Raw genomic sequence first — 23830 nt, 5'->3', positions numbered from 1 at the left:
CTCTCTCTCTCTCGGCCTAACCTACCTCACAGGGCCGTTGTAAGGATAAAAATGGAGGGTGGGGAGAACTGAATATACCGCCTTGCACTTTTTATTGGGATAAAAAAATGTAGATAATAACAAGCAGCCACAAGGGTGAGATTTTAAGAAAGGGTGAGACTTTAAGAAGTTAATTCAGACCTCCCCCTCCCCACCCCAGGTAAATCCATGCCTTTAAGGCGTCCCCACCTTGGGACTGTGGAGATAACGGGCAGGTCTGAGGGGGGAAAGGGGAAGAAAAAGGAGACTCTCAGGGCAGTCTCCTCAGAAGTAAGCCCCAGTGAGTTCAACGGGACTTAATTCTCAGATAGGATTGCCTCACTTTAAAGTATTTATTTATTTATTACATTTTTATACCGCCCAATAGCCGAAGCTCTCTGGGCGGTTCACAAAAATTAAAACCATGAGGAAACAGCGCCTCAGACGCATTTTTCCCCTGTTCTCCCCGTTATGAGAACAACTATTTTGGCCCCAAATAGTGGCAGGGAGGAAATTATATAGCGCCTCACGCGCAAAAGCCCTCACGGTCCCTACCAGAACTTACAGGAAGCGGGGGCGGGGTGTCTCACCAACCATAGAGATGATGCCACGATGGAGCGACCCCACTTCTTCCCTAATAGACAGAATAGTCGCTCGCAGTAACAGGCTTTCGCTTTGATACGCGAAGTCTACGGACTGCAGAAGCGCGACCGGAAGTCCTAGGATATGGGACACTCTACTTCCCCCTTCTCGCTCTCTATGGTACCTCTATAGAATCATGCCGAACCAAAGTCGGCTTCCGCTTTTGACCGGTTGTTCTAGGAATTGTGTCGCGCTAGATTTCATGTTCAATCTCTATGGTCAGCCTCTTGGGTAATGTTTACCTCAAGTGCCGTCGTTCGCCGATTCGACGCTGCCTTTGGCCGGCCGGGCCAAGGGAGCGTCGAATCGGCGAACGACGGCACTTGAGGGATGTTATTTGCCCGGAGTGGGGGAGGCCGACCATAGAGATTAAACCAAAGGCAAGGGTAGCGGGTCCCAATCTTGAGTCGAGTCCGCTGCTCACCCTGTCCTCCTTCAACTACCCCCCGCCCTTCCCTGTCTTAAAGACACAGTAACAAAGACCGTATTCTTATTCTTATTCCCAAAGGCATCAGATAGTTTAAAATCAGTTCACTCTCAGAACCTGTTTTCGGTGCTGGGCTGAATTTTATTTATTTCCCACCCTTTCTTCAATGAGTTTCAGAGGAGGGGAACCTGTGCCTGTCCTGGTGTTGCTGGACTCCAACTCCCATTAGCCTCAGCCAGCATGGCCAATTGTCAGGGATGATGGGAGATGCCGCACAACATTATCTGCAAGACCACAGCATCCCCAACCCTGGCAAATAGCTCATTCCTCTCCCTTATCCCCACACAACAACCTTTTGAGGTAGGTTACTCATTGCCCCAAGATCAATCCAGTGGGCTTCATGACTGAGCACGAAATCAAACCTTAGTCTTAGTCCAATACTCTTACCAGTACACCACTCTGCCTCGTTGAAGCCTGAAACATGTAAAATAACCGTAAAGACAAGTGTCAAGAGACCATGAGTTGCAGGCTGTCTTCAGCATCATTTTAATTAATTTTATGTATCTGATTTATGCTATATTGTTGCACTAATGTTGTTCCTCGCCTCGATCCAAAGGGAGAGGCGAGTAAGAAATATATTGCTACTATTATTATTTTCTTCTGCTGCCCCCAGATTGTTGAATGGCCTGCCGGAGGAGATTCGTCAACTTGAGTCTTTTAGAGTTTAAAAAAGCAATAAAGACTGATCTATTCTGGCAGGCCTATCCAGTGAAATTTTAGCATGTTTAAAAGATGTTTTAAAGATGTTTTAATCATGTGTGGTATGTTTTTAATCACTTTTTAACGTGTATTTTTATCATGTTTTTATAGTGTTTGTTTTAGACTTTGAATGGTATTAGATTTTGTGAACCGCCCAGGGAGCTTCAACTATTGGGCGGTATAAAAATGCAATAAATAAATAAAAAATAAAAATCTCATTAGACCATATTAAAAATAATATTCCTTTAGTAGCATATGATGAAAATAATAATTTTGGCTGACTAATCTCAATCTATATGTGAATTGAACAATAATGTTGAAGAAAAAAGTATACCCTGTTTTTAATGATGATGCACGGATGTAACGCAGCAGTCAATTTTAGAAGAGGCTGTGTGTGTGTGTGTGTGTGTGTGTGTGTGTGTGTGTGTGTGTGTGTGTGCAGTATGTATAGAAGAGAAGGAGGAGAATGTCTAAGATTCTGAGTACCTACCATCTATAGTTCAACAAAATGAACAACATTAACTCGCAACCATATTGGTTTATTCAGTCTTGCCGCTCTACACAAGTACAAACACAACATGACTACAAGATGCTACAAAGTTATACAAAAATCAAACTTTATAGTAATGACTGTACAGTAGGCTGTAAAACTCTCGCCTTTTTGCAAACTTAACCTTAGTTACCCGAATTGGTCTCAAAATCAACCCTAGAGGAAGGGGTGAGGGAAATCTCTTCTCTGCCAATTTGTTTCACATCTTCTAAAAAGCAAAAGCATTTACATCGATCCAGAAAAGAATGGGCCATGTGAACAATGTACCAAAGCCATGTTGGCAAAGGGAAGCCTGACAAGAAAACCAGGGTTCTTTTTCAAGTTCTTGGGTGGGTTTGAGGGAACACAACTGCAGGCCATGTCTGTAACCTTTTCTGCCTCCCTATGCAAGAATTCACCATGTCAAAGGATGCAACACCCAACATCTCCATATGCAGGGGCTAATGAAGGGGGAGGGAGAGGGACAAAGAGATTGTATCTAAATTTACCGGGGGGGGGGGGGGGAACTGTAGAAGAGGAAAGGGATGTTGTTTATTTTTGGTGTATCCTAAAAGTAACAGAGCTCATTCGACTCACGAGATCAGATCTCATACCTAAAGCATAGATCACTTTTAGAACCTCAGAAACAATGTTACCTTTAAAAAGCACTTTAGTTTACATGCAAGGAAGTTAACCCCCCTCCAAAATCCCACCGGGGTCAAGAGGCCCAGCTAGTTTTCCATTTCTCAGTTTACCCTTTCCTCCATTTCTTTCTTTATTTTTTTTTAAAAAGGTACGCTTTTAAACTGGATGCACTTTTAAGTTAAAAAAAAAACAAAACCCAAGAAGCTGTCACGTCCTGCATTTTATCGGGAAGAGTTGGAACTGGAGCGACTGCGGTGTCGCCTCCGGCCTGGTGATCTGGATCTGGATCGCCTGCGAACTGGGGATCTGCGCCTGGGAGACCTGGACCTGAAAGAGAACAGATGATTAAGACAAGCAGAGCTTCATTAGGAGAAAGGTGTCCATCACTTTTAATATCCATACCATCTTGTCCCTTTTATTAAGCGGGAATCCAAAGTAGATTTCACCTCCTATTTTATTTTTATTTATTTAAAATATTTATTATCCTGCCTTGGAGCACGTACGCCCACCCCATGTGAATATGACAAAAATACAAGGAAACATAGCAAGGGTACTGCTAAAAACAGAATTTGGTGTGTTTGTGCTTCTGGTGTGCCTTTAGGGCGGATCTGGAAGACGAGTCCTTAATAATAATAATATTAATAATTTATTTCTTACCCGCCTCTCTGATTATTATTATTTATATTATTATTATTGATGATGATGATGATAATATATTTATTTGTTACCCGCCTCTCCCTCTGGATCGAGGTGGGGTACAACACAAATACAACAGTGCCAACAGTGCGATATGGCTGCAAGAAAGGCAAATGCTATTTTGGGCTGCATTAATAGAAGTATAGCTTCCAAATCACGTGAGGCACTGGTTCCTCTCTATTCGGCCCTGGTTAGGCCTCATCTAGAGTATTGCGTCCAGTTCTGGGCTCCACAATTCAAGAAGGACGCGTGTTCAGAGGAGGGCAACCAGGATGATCAGGGGTCTGGAAACAAAGCCCTATGAAGAGAGACTGAAAGGACTGGGCATGTTTAGCCTGGAGAAGAGAAGATTGAGGGGAGACATGAGAGCACTCTTCAAATACTTAAAAGGTTGTCACACAGAGGAGGGCCAGGATCTCTTCTCAATCCTCCCAGAGTACAGGACATGGAATAATGGACTCAAGTTAAAGGAAGCCAGATTCCAGCTGGACATCAGGAAAAACTTCCTGAGTGTTAGAGCAGTACGACAATGGAATCAGTTACCTAGGGAGGTTGTGGGCTCTCCCACACTAGAGGCCTTCAAGAGGCAGCTGGACAAGCATCTGTCGGGGATGCTTTAGGGTGGATTCTTGCACTGAGCAGGGGGTTGGACTCGATGGCCTTGTAGGCCCCTTCCAACTCTGCTATTCTATGATTCTATGAAACACCATCAAATACATATAACTAATTAAAACATTTAAAACTAATACATTATTAAAAGCAGCACATTATTAAAAAGGCATCTTAAAATTCAAGTGGGTAGGCCTGCCGGAAAAGACCAGTCTTTATGGCTTTCTTAAATTCTGGAAGACTGTTAAGTTGACGAATCTCTCCTGGCAAGCCATTCCACAAACTGGGAGCGGCAGAAGAAAAGGTCCTCTGGGTAATAGTTATCAGCCTTGTTTTTGTTGACTGGAGTAAATTCTTCCCAGAGGACCTGAGTGTACGGGGCAGATTGTACGGGAGAAGGCGATCCCGCAGGTAGCCTGGACCCAAACCATGTAGGGCTTTAAAGGTGATAACCAACACTTTATACTTCGCCCGTAAACTAATTGGCAGCCAGTGAAGAGATTTTAAGACTGGTGTAATGTGATCACTCCTACATGTACCAGTGACCAACCTGGCTGCCATATTTTGAACTAGTTAAGTTTCCAGACTAGGCACAAAAGTAGCCCTATGTAGAGCGCATTGCAGAAGTCAAGCCTCAAAGTTACCAGCGCGTGCACTACCATGTTTAGGTCTTCTAACTCTAGGAAGGGGCGCAGCTGGCGTATCAGCAGACTCCTTGTCACGCCCTGCAGCCGTTCTCCCAGCACAAGCACATCACCTGAATTAGCTCAACACTTTTACAGGTCCTGGTTAACATTGTTCGAATGCACAATGCGTAGTCACCATAACACTACGAAGCAGTCTGACTCTGGTTCCAACCCTCTAAAATCCTTTGGAAGCATATATTTGGCTCACCACCAGCTGCAGTGCAGTGCACAGCAAGGAACTTGGTTCCAATTGTCTGTCCTTGGTGGCTCAAATGCAACCCACAGATGTCTCTTTTGAGATGTTTCGCTCTGATTCGCCAGAGCAACTACAGCCAAAGACATTTTTCAGCTTTACAAGAGCCAAAATGGCATGCACATACTCAACTATCTCCCCTACACACCCCGCTACAGTATGAAAGCCAGTAGGCTAAATCTTCACAGCAGAGCTACCATCCCCAATAATCACAAATACTTTAGAAATGGAGCCAGGCAACAACATTGCAGAACTCTAAAATCAGATGCACTGCTGGGGACATAAACAGGGAAATAGACATTTAACTCGCAACAAAAACTCTAAATCCAGGGGGGCTTAATGAACAAGGTGTTGTGAAGAACTTAGCTATATGTAGGCAAAACCAAGTTTTAGAGCAGAGTTGGCACCTTCAGGGGGTCGGGGGCCATTTTCTCCACCCATATCCCCCTGTGGAATGCATTCCACAGGGCACCCAAAAAACCCAACTCCACCCACCCCAAGAAAATGGCAGTTAGCACTACAGATCATTAAATGGGCCAAACAGAGCTTATTCTGAAGCCTGTATGGCACTCTTTTGTGGTTATGGAGGGCTCTGGGGTTCAAATTTAGCTTTAGAACAAGCTCAGCTTGGCCTGTTTAATGCTCTATAGCGTTTGCATGGCCATTCTGATTTTGGTAATTTAAAAAACAATTATTTTGCTCCATGGAGTTCCGCGTTGCCCGCCCATTTTAAAAGTTTGGAAAGAGTGAAGAGGAGAGGAAGATAGTTGTAGAAACCCCCATCCTGTGATTGAGGGTCCCCTCAAGAACTGCTGCTCAGCAAGGATCCAATCAACATCTGAAAACACGTTACAAGCAGCAGAAATCGAAGGTGACAGGCACACCGTGGACACATGGCATAAAGTTGTAGTCTCAATAACTGACCAGTTCCAGCCCTCCTTGGGCTTACACAGCCCCACTAAGGCAACCCACCTTCTCCGCATGCGAGGTGGTGACCGACGCCACATGGGCGGCGGAGGCAACATCCTCCTGGGAGGGGTGAAACGCCTGGGAAGCGGCCGTGGCCGAGGCGCCAAGACAGCTGTGGCCGTGATCTCCTGACCATCAATCTGCCCTGTGAAAGATCACGGAAACAGAACACAAACTCAGTGTAATTCAGCATCAAACATCTTTCTAGACACAGCGTATTCTCCTCTCAGCTGCCTGTCTTGCTAGAGGAGAAAGATCATTCAGTGTTCAACGGTTTGGAGATTCAGAGGGACAAAAAATATCAGACTGGAGAGAAGTCAGAGAATTTGGCATTGCCTGTATCACCTTTTAATGTATTTATTTTTAAAAGCAAGTTTGTAGTCCATCTTTCCCTAGTCTGACATCCTCTGTATGTGTTGGGACTGCAGCCCAAAACACCTGGGGGGGGGGCACCTGGTTGGGAGAAAGCTGTTGTAGCCATTTTGTCTGCAACAAGGATTGATTGGCGGAGCTTCTGCAACCCGACCAGACTAGCTTCTCAGTCAAAGTGTTGAAAGGAGCCGACCATCAAAATCTAAGCGAGTTGGTATGTGGGAATGGTGATTCCTTATTTATAACCAGCCTTGTCCAAAGAGCTTGAAGTTGGTAGCAACTTTTCATAAATGGTTTTTTTTTCCTTGTTTCAAAAAGGCAATCCCAAGTCTGACAATTACAAACACGTAGTCTGAGGGTTAACAAATTTCCCATCGCTTTGTCAGATACCGGACAACACAATTCAGCAGACTACATGACGCCGCACAGCAGTGGCGCCCATCCAGTTTCAGACACATACCTCCATCCATGTGCTTCAGCGCCTTCTCGGCATCATCTGGATTCTCAAATTCTACATAAGCGTAACCCTTTGAGAGGTGTGGATTGAGCCTGTCAACCGGCATATCAATCATTTTGATCTTCCCGTAAGTGGAAAATATTTCCATTATGTGATCCTGTAGGAAAAAGAATTCCCCTTAAAGACTGTGGCAAATCCCCACTACCTTCAGTCTTTATCGTTAAATGCTGAATGGGGAAGAGGCAGCGACCCAACCTGCACACCTTTCACTGGAGTTGGATAAAGGTGTGAATATCAGGTGAATCCATGTAAGGATGCTTCCGCCAGAGCTTTTCTTCCTAGATTATCCAAACTTTACTCATAGATGCTAGATGTATTTCTGTACGCATCTCCCAATAGACAAGTATTGGTACAAACCAATGTTTCATCTCCGATGGCAGAAGTTCCCAGGCTCAGGTAGCGGGATCAGATAGTAGAATAAGTGAAAGACCTCTGCCTGAGACCTTGGAAATTCACTACCAGTCAGAATAGTTAATACTGGACTAGCTGACATTATCTGACCAGGCCAGCTTGCTATTCCCCCGAGGTTAGAGTTCAACGTCTACAAGTCTTGCATGCTGCAATTGCTTTTACAAGTAATTTGACCATAAATTCCCAACATTCATATTAAATATGCACTTAATCTCCAACTCCAAAGCCTTTCTTTGCTCCTTTCCAAGAGCAACTAAGTGACCAGCTGTTACCTTGGTCACATTTTTGGTTAGTCTCCCAACATGCACTTTGGTGGGTTTGGGGGATGGGCTCCTCCTCTTCCGTTCCTTTTCATCTCTCTTGGGTGGCTTAGATCTAGAGGAGAGAATTAAAATAGGTCAGTTTTCTAACATATAAATCTGACGCAAAAAACAATCATCGTGATAAAGGCAACAATCCTGTTTAATATTCCTAAACAAACAGCTTGCCAAACAGCTACCTGGCATTTACAGACTGCAAGAATCATATTAAAAGGATCAAATGAGTACTTATTTAGCCTTCTGCATCCATTTTAATTTCCACAGTATTTAGGTGGATCTTTGCTAGATATGGTCCACTGAGATGTAAGGCAGAAGCACCCTTTTACATCACTGTAGCCTCCCAAGGATGAGTTTTAAAAGGACAAAAAACACACAACCCAAATTGAATCGAATCCATTATTTTGCTCTAAGAAAAGCCTGTAGACCACAAAGAGAAAAGTGCAGCCCAAGGAAATATTTGAGTTTGCCTCTCACTCTGGGAATGGGGTTTATATCATTTTAGGAAGCTGCACCAGTTGATGGGCCTGTTCAGGTAACGCACTAAGCCATAGTTAGGCTGTTAGCCAATTTGCAGCAAATGATTAGCGAGCATGTTTAAACTGTGGTTATGTAGCCACCATGGTTAGCAATGTTCGCATGACACGCTAAACCATGTTTAGCTCAAAATGCTTAATCTATCTGGCAGAGCACTTCAGAAACTATCAGCATTCTGTCTGGTCAAGTGAAATTTATTATGGGACACTATTTAGGATATTAGAATTCCCTGCCTTTGAAGGTCAGGCAGGCACCAACATTGTCTTGATTCCTGGGCCTCCTGAAAGCACTGTTATTTCAGGAAGCCTTCCTTGAGTGACCAGCTGCAGTTTTATCAGAACCTTGGTTTCTTTTTAAAATAGTAAGTTTTTAACATGGTTTTTATTCTTTTATCCTATCTGCTGTTCACTGCTCTGAAATCTTTTGGACGTGGAGCAGTATACAAATATTGTAAATAAATAAATAAATAAATAAATGTTACAGTAAACACCCTATGCATATTAGAGCACAATGGAATTTCCAGTGAATTGTTTTGATTTCTCCTGATACAGTCAGACTTTAAAAAAATGTTCACAAGTGTTCCACATATTGTTTCTTCGCAGACAAACATAACTTGGGGGAACGGCCGTAGCTGAGTGGCGGAGCGCATGCTTGGCACGCAGAAGGTTTCCTCCGGTTCAATCCTTCACGTCTCCAGTTAGGGCTACAAAAGACCCCTGTCTGAAACCCTGGAGAGCTGCTACGAGTTAATTGTTGACAACGGATGAATCAATGGTCTGACTCGGTATATAAGAGAGCTTTCTACGAAGGAAGGCACCCAGCTACTTCTTGCTTAAGAGTAGATCTTGCTTAAGAGGCCCGTCTGGTGCTGACACGGTCATCTTTTCGGCGCCAGGTAAAGACCACCCTCTACTCGCAAGCATTTCATGGTATAGGATGAGGCATCTAAGTCTGTTTTAGAACAGATCGCTTAAGGGAAAAATGTTTATTCAAATTGTTTTTGCTGTTTAATTTTTTTTTATGATAACATTTTTAGACTGCTTTTATTATCATAGAATCATAGAATAGCAGAGTTGGAAGGGGCCTACAAGGCCATCGAGTCCAACCCCCTGCTCAATGCAGGAATCCACCCTAAAGCATCCCTGACAGATGGTTGTCCAGCTGCCTCTTGAATGCCTCTAGTGTGGGAGAGCCCACAACCTCCCTAGGTAGCTGATTCCATTGTCGCACTGCTCTAACAGTCAGGAAGTTTTTCCTGATGTCCAGCCGGAATCTGGCTTCCTTTAACTTGAGCCCGTTATTCCGTGTCCTGCACTCTGGGAGGATCGAGAAGAGATCCTGGCCCTCCTCTGTGTGACAACCTTTTAAGTATTTGAAGACTGCTATCATGTCTCCCCTCAATCTTCTCTTCTCCAGGCTAAACATGCCCAGTTCTTTCAGTCTCTCTTCATAGGGCTTTGTTTCTAGACCTCTGATCATCCTGGTTGCCCTCTTCTGAACACGCTCCAGCTTGTCTGCGTCCTTCTTGAATTGTGGAACCCAGAACTGGACGCAATACTCTAGATTGAGTTGTATTGATTATGTTGTATTTTGTATTTTTATGAATTGCTTGTAAACTGCCCAGAAAGCTTCAGCTATCTGGAGAGATTTGAAGAAGGGAGGTGAGATGATTGATGTTTAATACAATGTCTGTGTAAACGGCAACATTATCAAAACCGAAAGTAAAGAGCAAACACTGACGCAGTTTAAAAAGAAGGAATTTATGCTTGCTGGACATTGATTTGTGTTATAACCTTTCATTCTTATCTCACATGGGAACGATTGAAATGCTGGCTTTGTAAGGTGGAAGTTGTTGATTGGATTTATTGGCGTGGCGAGAAGGGGGGGAGAGAAGGTGGAAGAAGCTGCATTCGGCATTCGGTGAGGGAGATGTGGGAAGCTGAGAGGCTGTGAATGATTAAACTGATCCCCTCTAGTGAATGCTGTTGTGAACTGGATATTCCCCCCCCGTCGTGAAGAAGGAAAAAGTGTTTGATATATAACAGAGAAGCCAGCATAAGTTGCTAAGGAAGTGAGTTACACTCTAAGATTTATGCCCTACCCAGAAGAGTCCCATGCCTAACGTTAAAAGAAAGATCAAAAGTTGGGAAAAGCTTAATATACAAAAAAAGAAAAAAGAAAAAAAAAAAAGAAAAAAAATAAGAAACCTTCAAATCATAAAAAAAGGAACTCTCAAATCATAATTTGGCATACCTCTCCCTCCTGGAAAGGACAGCCCCTGGAGTTGAGCAAGAGGAGGAAGATAAAGACCCAGTCCCTTTGGATACAATACCAAATAAAGAAAAAAATATGACTGAAGGAGGAGAAAGTGGTAGCAACCCTCCCTCGTTGATGGAGATCAGGGCTATTATAGCTGAAAATAACATTGTTATATTTTAAAAAAATGGATCAGCATATGAGTGAATTTAGACATCAATTGTGTATTTAGCGGATAAAACGGCGGAAAATTCGGATAAGATCAAAAAGATAGAGGCTAAAGCGGATTTGGACCAGAAGAAATAAGAGGCTTTTGAGAAATCAACTAATATACAATTTAAAGAATGGGTACTGTGATCGATTGCCTTGGAAGATTAATCTAGTAGATCTACTTTTTGAATAAAGCAGCTAAAGGAGTCGCAGGGAGAAGATCTTAGAGAAATCATCGTGAACTGGTTCAAGGAGCTGATGCCTGATATATCAATAGACGGATTGGATCCGGATCGAGTCCATCGTGTGGGGGGGCAAAACCACAAAGGGGCTAGAGACATTTTGGTGAAATTTGGTAATTATTATAAAAAAGAGCAAATGATGAAAGAATTGAGATTTAAGAATCAGATATAATATAAAGACAAAACAGTGCAAATTTTTAATGATTTTTCTCAACACACATTAAATTGGAGACGAAGTCTTAAACTAATAACGGAAATATTAGTGAAGAATAAAATTCCTTATGTATGGGGTTACTCGGTTTCCCTTTTTTTTTTTTTTTTTTTTAAGATCTACATATGGGAGGAGGGAACACAGAGTAACCTCATTGGGTCAAGGTAAAGAATTGCTGAAGAGGCTGGGTCTGGATGGAGAAACAAATGGGGCTGGAGTGGGTGGGGGAGGGAACGAAGCTGGGACATCTGGAGAGTAAGAGAATTGTTAACTATGTTTGGAGATAATTGCAAATAGAAATGCCAATAAAGAGACCTGCCGGCCAGGCGCAGCACTGCCTCCCCCCCCCTTTAAAGTAGATGGCTGGAGTATTAGACTCACGGGGATATGGGGGGGGGATTAGAGTGGGGGGGTGGGGAGGGGGGAAGGTAGGAGAGGAGGGATTGGGGTAGGAGGGTGGGGGGTTTATGTATGGGGTTTGTGTTTTTATGTAAGCAAGTTTGAATTGCTGAGCACAAGGGATCGGAAGAGGATTCAAAAGGGTGATTATGGATAAAAAGATAAAGGTATCAACACTCAATGTTAAAGGTTTGGGGGCAGTCGTGAAAAGGAAGAGAATAGAACAAATGTTTAATAAAGAGGGATCAGATATTATAATGGTTCAAGAGACACACCAAGGCTCCGAGAATTCGAATATGATAAAATTAAAGTGGTTAGCCTATTATGAAAAGTCATTAGGGACATCGAAAAAAAATGGAGTGGCCACTTTGATTTCAAAAAAAAGTGGGTTTATATTAGAAGAAGTAAAAAAGGATGATAAGGGTAGATATCTCATGTTAAAAGGTAAAATTGAGGGAAAGGTATATACTTTGATTAATGTTTATGCCCCAAATGAGAGGCATAGAGAGTTTTTTATAAAGTTATTTAAAGAAATAGAAGAATTTAAGGAGGGGTATGCTATATTAGCTGGGGATTTTAATATGGTTATGGACAATAAATGGGACAGGTCAAATCCCACTAATGCTGAAAAGAGGAATAATATGACTATATTGAATAAATTAGTAAAAGAAAATGATTATTTAGATTCGTGGCGTTTACTTAACGGGAATAGGCCTGGATTTTCATATTTCTCCCCAGTACATCATACATACTCCAGGATAGATTATATATTTATTTCAAAAGATTTTGCAACGAGGATTTGTAAAATGGAAATGGGGGTAATAAAAGTAACTGATCATGCCTTGTTAAGTTTAGAATTTACAGTTAAGAAAGATTATAAAGAGGCATATAGATGGAAACTGAACACAAGGATATTGAAATATAATAAAGTAGTAGAGAAAATTCGGAACGAATTGTCGGAGTCATGGGAAATTAATGAAAAAGGAGGAACAGCTGGATCAGTCATTTGGGACACCATGAAGGCTGTAGTAAGAGGAATCTGTATTAGAGAAACATGTAGTTTAAAAAGACAACAACGTGTAGAGCAGGAAAAGTTAGAGATAGAAATTAAAAACTTGGAGGAAAGTTATTGGCGAGTTAAAGATAAATATAAATTAGTGGAAATACAAGCTAAGAAGAAACAATTAGAAAATTTAAATATAGAGGAGGTTCAAAAGAATTTAATGTATATGAAAAGGGAATACTTTGAAAACAGTAATAAGAACTCGAGGTTGCTTGCCAAGCTCACACAAAAAGATAAAGGGAGGAATGGGATAGAAACGTTGAAAGATAGCCGAGGGAATTATTGTTATGCAATGAAAACTAAATTAAAAAATTTTCAGGAATTTTATCAGGAATTGTATAAGGTTAAAGACATTCAACAAGAAAAGGTGGAGGAGTATATTGGAAGGTTTATAAAGAAGGGAATAAAATTAGAATATAAGGAGTTAATGGAGTCAGTAATAAGTCAAAGAGAAGTTGAAGAGGTTATTGATAAGTTAAAAGTTGGTAAATCAGATGGTTTGGGTCCGGAATATTATAAGGTCTTCAAAGATTATTTAGCTCCAAAATTAATGGAACTTTATAATAGGATATTATCAGGAGAGAAGATACCTGAATCATGGGAATATTCAGTGATAATTCTGATCCCAAAACCAGATAAAGATTTGACTAATCCCGACTCTTATAGACCTATTTCGTTAATAAATCAGGATGCAAAAAATTTCACATCTATTATGGCCAAACGGCTAAATAAATTTTTATCAGAATATATAGGAGTAGATCAATGTGGGTTTGTGGTAGGAAGGCATATGCATAATTTAGTGGGAAGAGTTTTAAATGTAATAAATGTAATAAAAAAAGAAAATATTAAGGCAGGTATTATGGCATTGGATATTTTTAAAGCTTTTGATTGTGTGAGCTGGCAGGCACTAAAGAGTATTATAGATAAATTGGGATTTGGAAATAAATTTAAAAATGTAATAGAACAGCTATATTCCCAAAATACGGCGGTAGTGGTGGTAAATGACGGATTTACTGGAAAGATACGACTAGCCAGAGGAACAAGACAAGGATGTCCGCTCTCGCCGGTCCTGTTTGTAATGGTTATGGAAGTTTTGGCGAAGGCACTAAGGGAGGACGAAGAGTTAGAAGGAATTGGAGAGGTAAGGGAAATAAAGTTAAACATGTTTGCGGATGATACTTTATTGACCATTAAGAATCCATTAAGAAAATTAGAAAGAATTAAATATCATCTGAGGGAATTTGAGGAAATTACAGGGTTAAAAATAAATTGGTCTAAATCAGAGATGATGTTGTTTAACTATACCAAGAAGGAAGAAAAGGATTGGGAATTTAAGGGAATGGAATTGAAAGTTAAGAACGAGATTAAATATTTGGGAATTAAAATTACAAAAAATTTAGAGAATCTAGAAAGGGAAAATTTAACGAGGTTAAAGAAGGAGGTACTAGAGAAACTGGAGAAATATAAAAGATTAAACTTATCTTGGTTTGGGAGAATAGCTTTGATAAAAATGAAGATATTAGCTAAAATTAATTTTGTATTTAGGATGTTACCTATAAAAATATCAGAAACCGAGATAAAAAGTTGGCAAAATATAATTAATAAATATTGTAATGGAGGAAAGAAAGCAAGTGAATAAAAATAACTGGTACCTAAGCCAAAAAAAGGGGGGAATGGGTCTCCCAAACATAAAATTATATTATGTAGCAAATAGATTAAGACATGTTGTAGAAGCAATTATGGGAGTAGGAGATTTACATTGGATGGAAGAAAAAACCATAAGTAAGGTAGAGATGAACTTGGAGAATGTTTTTTTTAAAGACGGAGGAAGAAAGTGGGTTGGAAGTATAGATAATCCACTTCTGAGGATGCAATGGGAAATTTGGAGTAAATTTAAAGGGAAGCTGCTTCCGAGCAACTCTCCCCTAGCACCGATAATAATGTTAAAGAATTTCCCAGAGGATCTAAAGGGTAGATTATGTAAAATATTAAAAGAGAAAAATAAAATAAAATTAAAGGATTGGGTAAGAGATATTAAAACAAGAGAGGATATGGAAAATTTGTTAAAGGAGAAGAAGCTATCGTGGCTAGAGTATGGACAATTAGATCAATGGAATAAAAAGTGGATTAAAGATAATAGAATGTGCAGAAAGATGACGAGGTTTGAAGAATTAGTAGGAAGTAAGGAGGAAGGAAAAGGAGGTAGTATAGTTTTAAAAGGATTAATGAGTGAAATATATAAAATATTGTTAGAGACGGAGTTTAGAGAGAATACAGAGAAAATGGTTTGGGAATCAGATTTGAAGATACAAATAGGGCGACAGAGCTGGGAGGGACTATGGAAACAAAGAGTGTTGAGAAGTTTATCAGTAAGAATAAAGGAGAATTATTTTAAAATTTTATGGAGGTGGTACTTAACCCCGGTTAGATTGAATAAGATAAGTGATCAACATTCAGCAAATTTTTGGAGAGGTTGTGGGGAAAAAGGAACGTATTTACATATGTGGTGGCAATGCAAATATGTACAAAGATTATGGAAGATGGTGTTCTCAGAAATTGAAGAAATAGTGGGAATGAAAATAGAACAAACACCAAAAATAGCATTGCTGTCACTATTTGAAGATATAAAGTGTGGAAAAGGAACTATAGAGCTGATATCGAGTTTGTTGGTTGCAGCACGACTGATGGTAGCTAGGAACTGGAAGATTCAAGGGGAATATTCTATTGAGGAATGGTATAAAGAAGTATGGGACATAGCCATTAATGATAAATTGACATGTAATATTAAGTGGAGAAAAGGCGTAACTAAAATAAATGAGTTCGAAGGAATCTGGAAACAGTTCCTAGTGTTTGTGTTTACTAAGGGAAGTGGGAAACCACCAGCAGAAGAAACGATTAGATTTTGGACTCAAGAATGATCCCGAGGTGGGGGGTGCACTTTTATGTTAAGAACGAAGATGTTGTAGTGTGATAAGGTATATGTAATAGTTTTTGATATTTGTACTCAACAATTATTCAATATGTATGTAGCAGATGTTTGAAGTTTTTTTTTCTTCTATTGTGTTGTTTTAGTTATATTTTGGAATGTTTTTTTTTATGTTTATATAGTGTAGAAAATGAATAAAAAAATTTAAAAAAAAAAAAAGAAAAAAAAAAGAAAGCTTCAGCTATAGGGTGGTACGGAAATGAAGAAATAATAATAATAATAATAATAATAATAATAATAATAATACCACCACCACCACCGGCCACAGAAGTTAAAGAACTATGGCAACAGGAAAAGGTCACAATTATTCTGTTAGTCACATCAATCACCAGCATCACATCAAAAAACTATACAGAAAACCTTTAGAAACTGGACCTATCAAAATACATCCACACCAACATCCAGAAAGCAGTCATACTTAAAATATGTTCAATAATCAGGAAGTTTCTGATTCAGTAAAGGACAGCATGACTTGGGAAAGCCCATCATGTCTGTCTAGAACAGTGGTTCTCAACCTGGGGCACTCCAGATGTGTTGGACTGCATCTCCCAGAATGCCCCAGCCTGGGGCATTCTGGGAGTTGTAGTCCAACACATCTGGAGCGCCCCAGGTTGAGAAAGGCTGGAAAAACCGCCATGAATGAGAAAAGAGAGATAATAATAAATCTAACAGAAAGTGTTCATCAAGGCCAACGGAGGTCAAGTCACCAAAGCATGTGACCAACACTGACCCCACCAAAGGACTGTTCAAAAAGCCGCATCAAAGAGTGGTGCTTGGAATGAGGTCCCTGCAAAGGTTGTTAAGTCGTACTGTTCCTGCGGAATATTTGCAACACTTCACAGAACCCACTCCCACAGGTAAACCAGACTCACTTCGAGCGGGAACGTCTCCTGTTGTCATGCCTACGTCGGGAAGGGCTCGGAGACCCTGAGGAGCTGCTGGAACTGGAGCTACGAGATGTGCTAGAGCTCCCAGAACGGCTCGATGCAGAGGAGGAACTGGAGCCACTGCTGGAGCCGGTGCTGGAACTTGACCCAGAACTGGATGTGGAACTGGACCGAGACCTGGCAGAGAAGGTTCAGAATGGATCATCCAGACCAGATGGGAACAGGCATGTATTTATTTAAAAGAATTATACCCCTCCTTTACTCCAAAAAGAGCACAGAGGGCTTTGCAGTATTGACCAAACAAGTACCAGTCAAACAGCAAAACCCTACTATCATGGTAAAACAATTTAAAATGCAACAATGTTCACCTGATAACCAGAGAACTTGTGAAAGTGCTAAGAACAACATGCCTTCAACTTGGAGCACCTCTGACCCATAATCGGTCACCTCCACGACCCAAGTTCAGAGGGGATGCTCTTTTAATAAGTGCCAAGTGGATCATTTAGGAGTAGTCTGTTCAAACTCCCAAGAACTCAAAGTCTGGAAAACGGGACTGGAACCAACCAGCGTTTGCATTATTGCTTCTATCCACCTCTTAATGTAATAACCAATTTGCTGGATCAGATCAAGGTGCATCTTTCCTGCAGTCTCCAACAGACCTACAGTCCTGGGAATCTTGCAAGACTTTGCATGAAGGAGAGAGCCGCCTCTCCCCCTCAACACAGATACTGTGCTTCCAGCATCCGAGACTTTAAAGGTATGCTTCCTCTGAACACGGGAGCTCCATTTTTAACTGCTAACCAACAGTGCTTGGAAGACCTAATCCTTGACACATCCTTTAACAAACGTCAGAATTCTTGATGAGTTACTTAGCTTACCTGGTGCTGCTGCTGCCGCTGGAGGCGCTGCGCCTTTTGCGAGTTTTGTCGCGCCCACGGTCCTTTTCACTTGATTCCTTTGTGGCGGGTTTGTCCTTGGACCGATCCTTAGATTTTTCTTCGGTCCGGTCTTTGCGCTTGGTAGGAGAGGGAGCCCTTTAACGAACAGAGGTTTGCAAACTTCATTCCCCGATTTCAGTTACCGAGGAAAGCAAGAACAACCACTGTGACAAGGCTGGAATGCGAGACACAAATTCCCAGCGTTTACACTAAGGAGCAGCTTCGTGAAAGAAAGCCAATGGCGTGAGATAAATGGAAGTTATGAAAAGGAGGAAAGATGCATTACTAATTCCTCATGCTCGCTGGGAAAGCCCTAGTACAGATCCCCCAAGAGGGGTTAGGCCTTGAAAATTCAGACAATTATTACCTAGTGCCGGACTTTTTATTATTTTCCTTGATGCCTAGCAAACTCTTCTTTTTCATTCCTGACAGCTCCATTTTCCCCTTCCGAGTCCAAAAGCGGCACAGTGGGGGCCTCACTTATCTGAAAGCTTACTTCTAACTCCTTGATTCTGAGAAACGATCCCTAAGCGAGTGCAATAAACTCCAAAGAGCAGCCTAGTGACAAGATAAAAGGGTTGAGAGACAATTAACATAGAGACAGAAGAAAGAAACCTGCTTCACAAGGAAAAAAAAGCACACGCTATCGAGACATTGTTCATGCAAAGCAGTGTAGCTAGCGCATCACTGCGCAGCTGTTACAACCAATTCCCCAGCTGAAATAGCGTCTGCTGAACAACTTGCACAGTGTGTGTTCAACGAGTATTTGAGATTCCCTCTTGCCAACTTTCAAAAGCTGCAACCGAAGTAGCAAAGCACACCAGGTTTTCCAGTCTGGAGATTTAGACACCCAGCATTCCAATAGGCAGTGAAATATTTCATTTTAAAAATATACACCATGTGTTTACCAGAACTGCTACCCAACATCCTAAATCTTCAATGTCTTATTTGCACAGCTCTGGGTGTGTGTTTTTCTAATACATTTTTTTCTTTTGTATTAGCAGACTTCTATATTTAACTTTGTGCAACACCAATTCCAGCCAAGGCACCAGGTTCACTCCAAGGCTCTTAATTCTATACCATGCCCTGTCCTCAGAGCATAGATGAACCTCCAGTTGTAGCAGTGAGCTGGTTAATTCATGTGAGCCACTCGAAGTCTTTACAGGCCACATACACCGTGGGCTCAAAGGTTTCTCTTAAAATTGGAGTGTAGCAATGACTTCTGTTTATTTAGAAGATTTTAATTCTGCCCTTCAGTAAAGAACTGATGGTGCATACTTTTTTAAAAAAACATTAGGTGCTTAACAGATATACACACAAACCTAATCCAAAAGAATGGAAGAGCATACAGGTTACTGTTAGGTTCAAGCATATTTCTGTCTAATTGTACACAACCATCTCTTTAGCGAACCAATCTCAGGGCAACATTTGGAAAATGGGGGGAACCTTTCGAAGGCCAAGGTTTTAATCCTTGTACTTCAATCCTTGTCCACAGTTAGGCCAACGTAACTCAAAAGGCACTGAGAGATCAAGGCTGTTTTGACATGCATACTAAGAGGGAAAATATTTTGTCTCTTCCAAGCTACAAGCCCTTTACTTTGTGAAGGGTAACTATATTGGGCAAGCTACACCAAACATATCATTCTTCTACAGTTGTGTATAATTTAACTGCCTAAACAGTATTAAAAAAAAGGGAAAGCAAGCACTACCACATAGTTCTGGTGTAGCAGCTGACTATTCCCATAAACTTACATTTTTCAACTTGAAACTCTGATTAGGTTAACATCTATCATGTTAGACAATCCTGCATGGGTCACTCAGGAACACATCTCTTATGTTTGTGTCACTTGCAAACATTTTTTTAAAAATAGGTGCGTGTAATGCATGTACAGGGAACTTATGTGAGGAGATCCCAGTTCTCTTATTGGATCTGCTTTCCACAACATCTTCTGAATGAAGTCCTGTACTCTGTGATGACCAGGAGTGAAGTCCTATATTCTGTGATGACCAGGAGCATTTTAGGAAGGAGAAACAGCAGGTCTTACTCCAACAATTCCCATAAGCAAACAATGCAGGAGTTAAAGTCTCATTCCTCTAAATTCAAACTCTTTGAAACTTTAAATGTAAGTAGTTCTCCCACTTTGAGCAGCGCAAAAGTGTTAAAGCTATTTCATAACTGTCTGTGTAAACATGGCCTCAGATTAACAAGTTATCAGAGAAAAGCTACAGGTTTTTTATTAAACACAGGAAATGAACTGTAAATATACCAAGAAAGAAACAACTTCATGCACACACTTCAGCATTACTTAGGAGTTACCATCAGAGTCACTGGCCTTTTTCAACAGGATTCTTACCAGTGTGATCACAAACCTAGAAGGACGGCTACCTATATACCTTATTCTGTTTGGGCCAATATATATTTCCCTACTAGATACATAATAAAGTGAATGCTGATAGCTCTAATAAGTTTTTAACATATCAATGGACATTTGGATTTGTCTAGATATTTTTTTATATATCCTAAGGTGATTTTCCTGCTGTGCAATAAAGAAACATTAATACTGACATCTGCTTCACTTTATCTATCAGTGTCGACAATACTGGACTAGATGGACCCATGTGTCTGGCTCAGTATGAAGCAGCTTCCTGTTCCCTGTTTGTCTGCTGGTGACTGTTAATGAGAGGGATTTGAAACTGGGTTTCCCAGGAACAAGCTACATCGCTTTACTAGCTCTCCCAACTGGGTGAACGAACAACAAAATGGCAAATGAGGCTCAAAATAACTGAGTGCAAAGTAACACATGATGGAGCGAAAAAATCCTAGCTTCATATATACATTAATAGGAATCTGAACTAGCACAATCTAAGCAGGGCAGAGAACTTGGGCTTAAAGTGGACGACTCAATGAAATCATCCACACAGTGTGAGGCAGCTACAAAAAAGGCAAACTCCATGCTAGGGTGTATTAAGAAGGGATTGAAAAGAAAAATGGCCAGTGGGGTTGCACTTTTCAGTAACTCTATGGTATGGACACATTTAGAATATCATCGCTGTAGCCAGCGCATAGAAAGGCAGCCCAAATTTTCAAGTGGGTGGAGCATCTTCCCTAAGGCAAAAACTAAAATAATAGGGGCTTTTCCATTTAGAAAAAAAATGACTAAAGGAAGGGGGAGCAGGGGTTACAATTACAAATAGCATGGAGAATGTGGACGGGATTTCCTCCTGCTTCTCTCTGGGTTAACCAGCAAAAGTGGCTGACAGTACAAAGTACAGACAGAGTGCAAACCCTCCTTTGCCCAGCACACAATTAATTTATGGAATTCACCACAAGGTGTGGCAATGGCCACTGGCTTAAATGTCTTTTAAAGGGGATTAAACAAATTCTTGTGAACCACCCAGAGAGCTCTGGCTATTGGGCGGTATGGAAAGGCAATAAATAAATAAATAAATTCATGGAGGTTTATCAATAGTTATTAGCCACAGCCATGAGACTCAGAGGCCATATTTCTTTGAATATCAGGTGCCAAGACAAAAACAGTGAGGCAAGACTGGTTTTTTTAGTCCAGAGGTGAGCAATATGAGGCTCACCTGCACCCCCATCGGATTTTTGAGGGTCCCCTGCCGCCACTTTCCCAGCAGAAACATGCTCTCCCCGCTCCCAATACTGTCTGGCAGGCTGGGGAGAGAGCAATTTTATAGAGAAAACGGGATATGCGATCAGTTCCACCAGCAATGTGCAGCAGGTTCGGGGTGGGGGAAATGCAGCCCCCTCCAACCCACTGAAGACGCTCTCCTCTACTTTAGATCATACTTGCTGGACTTCTTGAATTACCGGATGTGCCACTGCTAGAAAGAGGATGCTGAACAAAGTGGACCCTTGGTCAGATCCAGCAGGGCTCTTTTTATGACCCTACACTCTGAGCCCCCTGAACAGATAACTTAGCCCGTTCACATACTACACAGACTCTAAGCAGACACATCGGCTCCAATTTGTATTGGTAAAAACTGCACTAGCAGCAGCCACGTAACGACATAATGTAAAGACAGATCTGAGAATCCAATTAACAAATCTCACACTTGAAGCCAAGCAATCTGATAGATAAGCCAGGGTGATGTAGTGGTTAATGTCAGAGAAGGACAAGGGAGACACGGGGTCAAATCCCCACTCAGCCATGAGGCCCAATGAATGGCCTTGGGCCAGTCACTAACCCTCAGCCTAACCTACCTCACAGGGTTGTTGAGAGGATAAAAGGGAAGGGAGAGAGGGAAGAAGAAAAACCCTAGGAACACCACCTTTTGCTCCTTGGTGGGATGAAATGTATTTTCTGTTATAAAACTAGTAAGGAATTATATTTTATCGTATAGAATATATTATATAAAGAATCAGAGAGGTCAAACTTGGTCTGTACTACAGGGAAATGCTTAAAAGACGTCTCTGTAGCAGACAACAAAAAATTGGGGAAACCACCAAGAGAAAAGGGAGAGGAGGGGGGAAAGAGAAGCGAAACCCCTTCTCCTTGCACCAGGCCAGCTATAGTGCTCGTAGCTCTGTGGTAGAGCACCCGCTTTGCATGCAGAAGGCGCCAGGTTCGAAACCCAGGTTGTGCAGGTAGGGCGAGGAAGGAATCCTGCCTGAAGACCTGGAGAGTCGCTGCCGGTCAGTGCTGACAATACGGGGTTAGATGGAGGAATGGTCTGACTCGGCAAAATGCACCTTCCTATGTGAGTTTCCATCCCCCAACTCAGAGCAAGAAGGGAACAGAAAGGGGCGGGGCAAACCTGAGCCAACGCGTCAATCACATACAGTCCGCCTCCCCCACCCCCAACCGGTCAAGGCCATCCCCACTGCTAGGCCAGGCTCACGCTCAACCGCGAGGCAGACCCTCCTCAGAAGCCCCTCGGCGGCTCCAAGGATCTTCTCTCGGCGCCCTCAGACTCCCTCACGGCTCCCCGCCAACCGACCGGGGCCGGATGGCGACGGATTACCGCCTCTTTCCCGCTACTTACATCCTCAGAACCCGACCGTCGCTCCCTGGTCGCGCTCGCTGTGACGTACAGCTGCCGCCTTCCCAGAGAGCGGCAAAGAGTCGCCAAGCGCGCACGTTGATGGCGTCACCGCACGACAGGAGGCGGGAGAAGCGTTTCAAATCACTGGCCCCCTCGGTCTCCATGGTTACGTTCTCCTTTTAAAGGGGCAGAGCAGACCCTTTCTGTTATAAAAAAAACCCTATGGACTTTACATATGTAAGGCGCACGGTTGGGGAGGTTTTAATGCAAGTTATAATATATAAAAGGAGCGTGTGCAAGTGTATGTCATTTTGTGTGTATTAATCGGGGTGGAATATAAGTAGCTGTAGTTGGCTGGAGTTTTATCAAAAGTTTGAAGAGCTTCAGCATAGGAAATAAAGAAACCATGGTTGCCATAGTATCTTTCTTTAAAATGGTTTTAAGGGCCTTTATTAGCATTTAAAGATTGGGCTGGTGTATATTTGTTGGAAGGGAGCTCCTCAACTATGGCCCCACCCCCCAAAAGAGGCCCTATCTAATGCCCAGCAATCTGTTTTACAGCAGCCATGCACTGTATTGCTTCAAAATGCAGTAAGCCAGTCCTGTGTTTTTGGGTCTCCTGCTCAATCTTCTAAACGGGGCCCACCACTGAGTTGAATCCAATCCTGAACCCTAAGCCCAGGCCTATCCAGTGGAATTTTAAGATGTTTTAGAATGTTTTTTAGGATGTTTTAACAATGTATATTATGTTCTTAAGAGTAAGAACAGAGCCCAAGGAGCACCCAACTGCATACACTGAATACAGTTAAACACTTAACAAAAGAACATGAGGTGTCTGTGTACACTCCTACACATATAAATTATTATACCAAATACGAATTAAAGTTGCAAAAGTATTTAAAGCAAAAAGTATTTAAAGCAAAGTAGCCAGTTATATTAACACTCAAAGTAATATATCATAAACATAACAAATTGCATTTACAGAATTCCTATACATTAAATGGAATCATAAGCATAACAAATTGCATATACACATAACAGAATTCCTATACATTAAATGGAATAAATTCCTTGTTGGGTTCATGTGTTTTTGATATACAAAAGAAATAACGTTCTTGTTATGACAGGAGTCCGGTAAATAAATCCTGTTTCATCTTGTACGATTTCTTCAGATAAAACTTCAGATAAGTAATCTTATCGCTGTGTGCTATCGTGCCGTGCGGGAGGAGCCGCAAGCTAATGGT

At 41.6% G+C, this 23830-nt stretch overlaps 2 protein-coding genes across 8 annotated transcripts in view; both read right to left on the bottom strand.

Moving 5' to 3' along the window:
• Positions 1–644, bottom strand: part of TELO2 (telomere maintenance 2) — a 29651-nt gene extending 29007 nt beyond the window's left edge. The window contains exon 1 of one of the 5 annotated variants that reach the window (XM_063143009.1): positions 584–644. The gene's annotated coding sequence lies outside the window, so the exon portion shown is untranslated. The remainder of the gene's footprint in view (positions 1–583) is intronic. The other 4 variants (XM_063143007.1, XM_063143008.1, XM_063143010.1 and 1 more) reach the window with 4 other exon arrangements.
• A 1720-nt stretch (positions 645–2364) lies between these two features.
• RNPS1 (RNA binding protein with serine rich domain 1) lies at positions 2365–22653 on the bottom strand. 3 transcript variants are annotated; one of them, XM_063143467.1, is made up of 8 exons: positions 22587–22642; positions 17947–18137; positions 17520–17675; positions 16627–16818; positions 7806–7908; positions 7066–7219; positions 6237–6378; positions 2365–3347 (listed from the first exon to the last, which is right to left on the bottom strand). In XM_063143467.1, the coding sequence occupies exons 2-8, from the start codon at positions 18015–18017 to the stop codon at positions 3242–3244; spliced, it is 924 nt and encodes a 307-aa protein (XP_062999537.1). In that variant the 5' UTR covers positions 18018–18137; positions 22587–22642; the 3' UTR covers positions 2365–3241. The 3 variants fall into 3 exon arrangements, with proteins under 3 accessions (XP_062999537.1, XP_062999536.1, XP_062999538.1); XM_063143466.1 differs by lacking the exon at positions 22587–22642 and adding an exon at positions 22443–22580; XM_063143468.1 differs by lacking the exon at positions 17947–18137 and having other exon boundaries at positions 22587–22653.
• Between the last annotated feature and the right edge of the window lie 1177 nt (positions 22654–23830).

Source organism: Elgaria multicarinata, chromosome 17, assembly GCF_023053635.1.
Source record: "Elgaria multicarinata webbii isolate HBS135686 ecotype San Diego chromosome 17, rElgMul1.1.pri, whole genome shotgun sequence".
Taxonomy (NCBI): Eukaryota; Metazoa; Chordata; class Lepidosauria; order Squamata; family Anguidae; genus Elgaria; species Elgaria multicarinata.
This window is presented reverse-complemented; position numbering and strand designations above follow the sequence as displayed.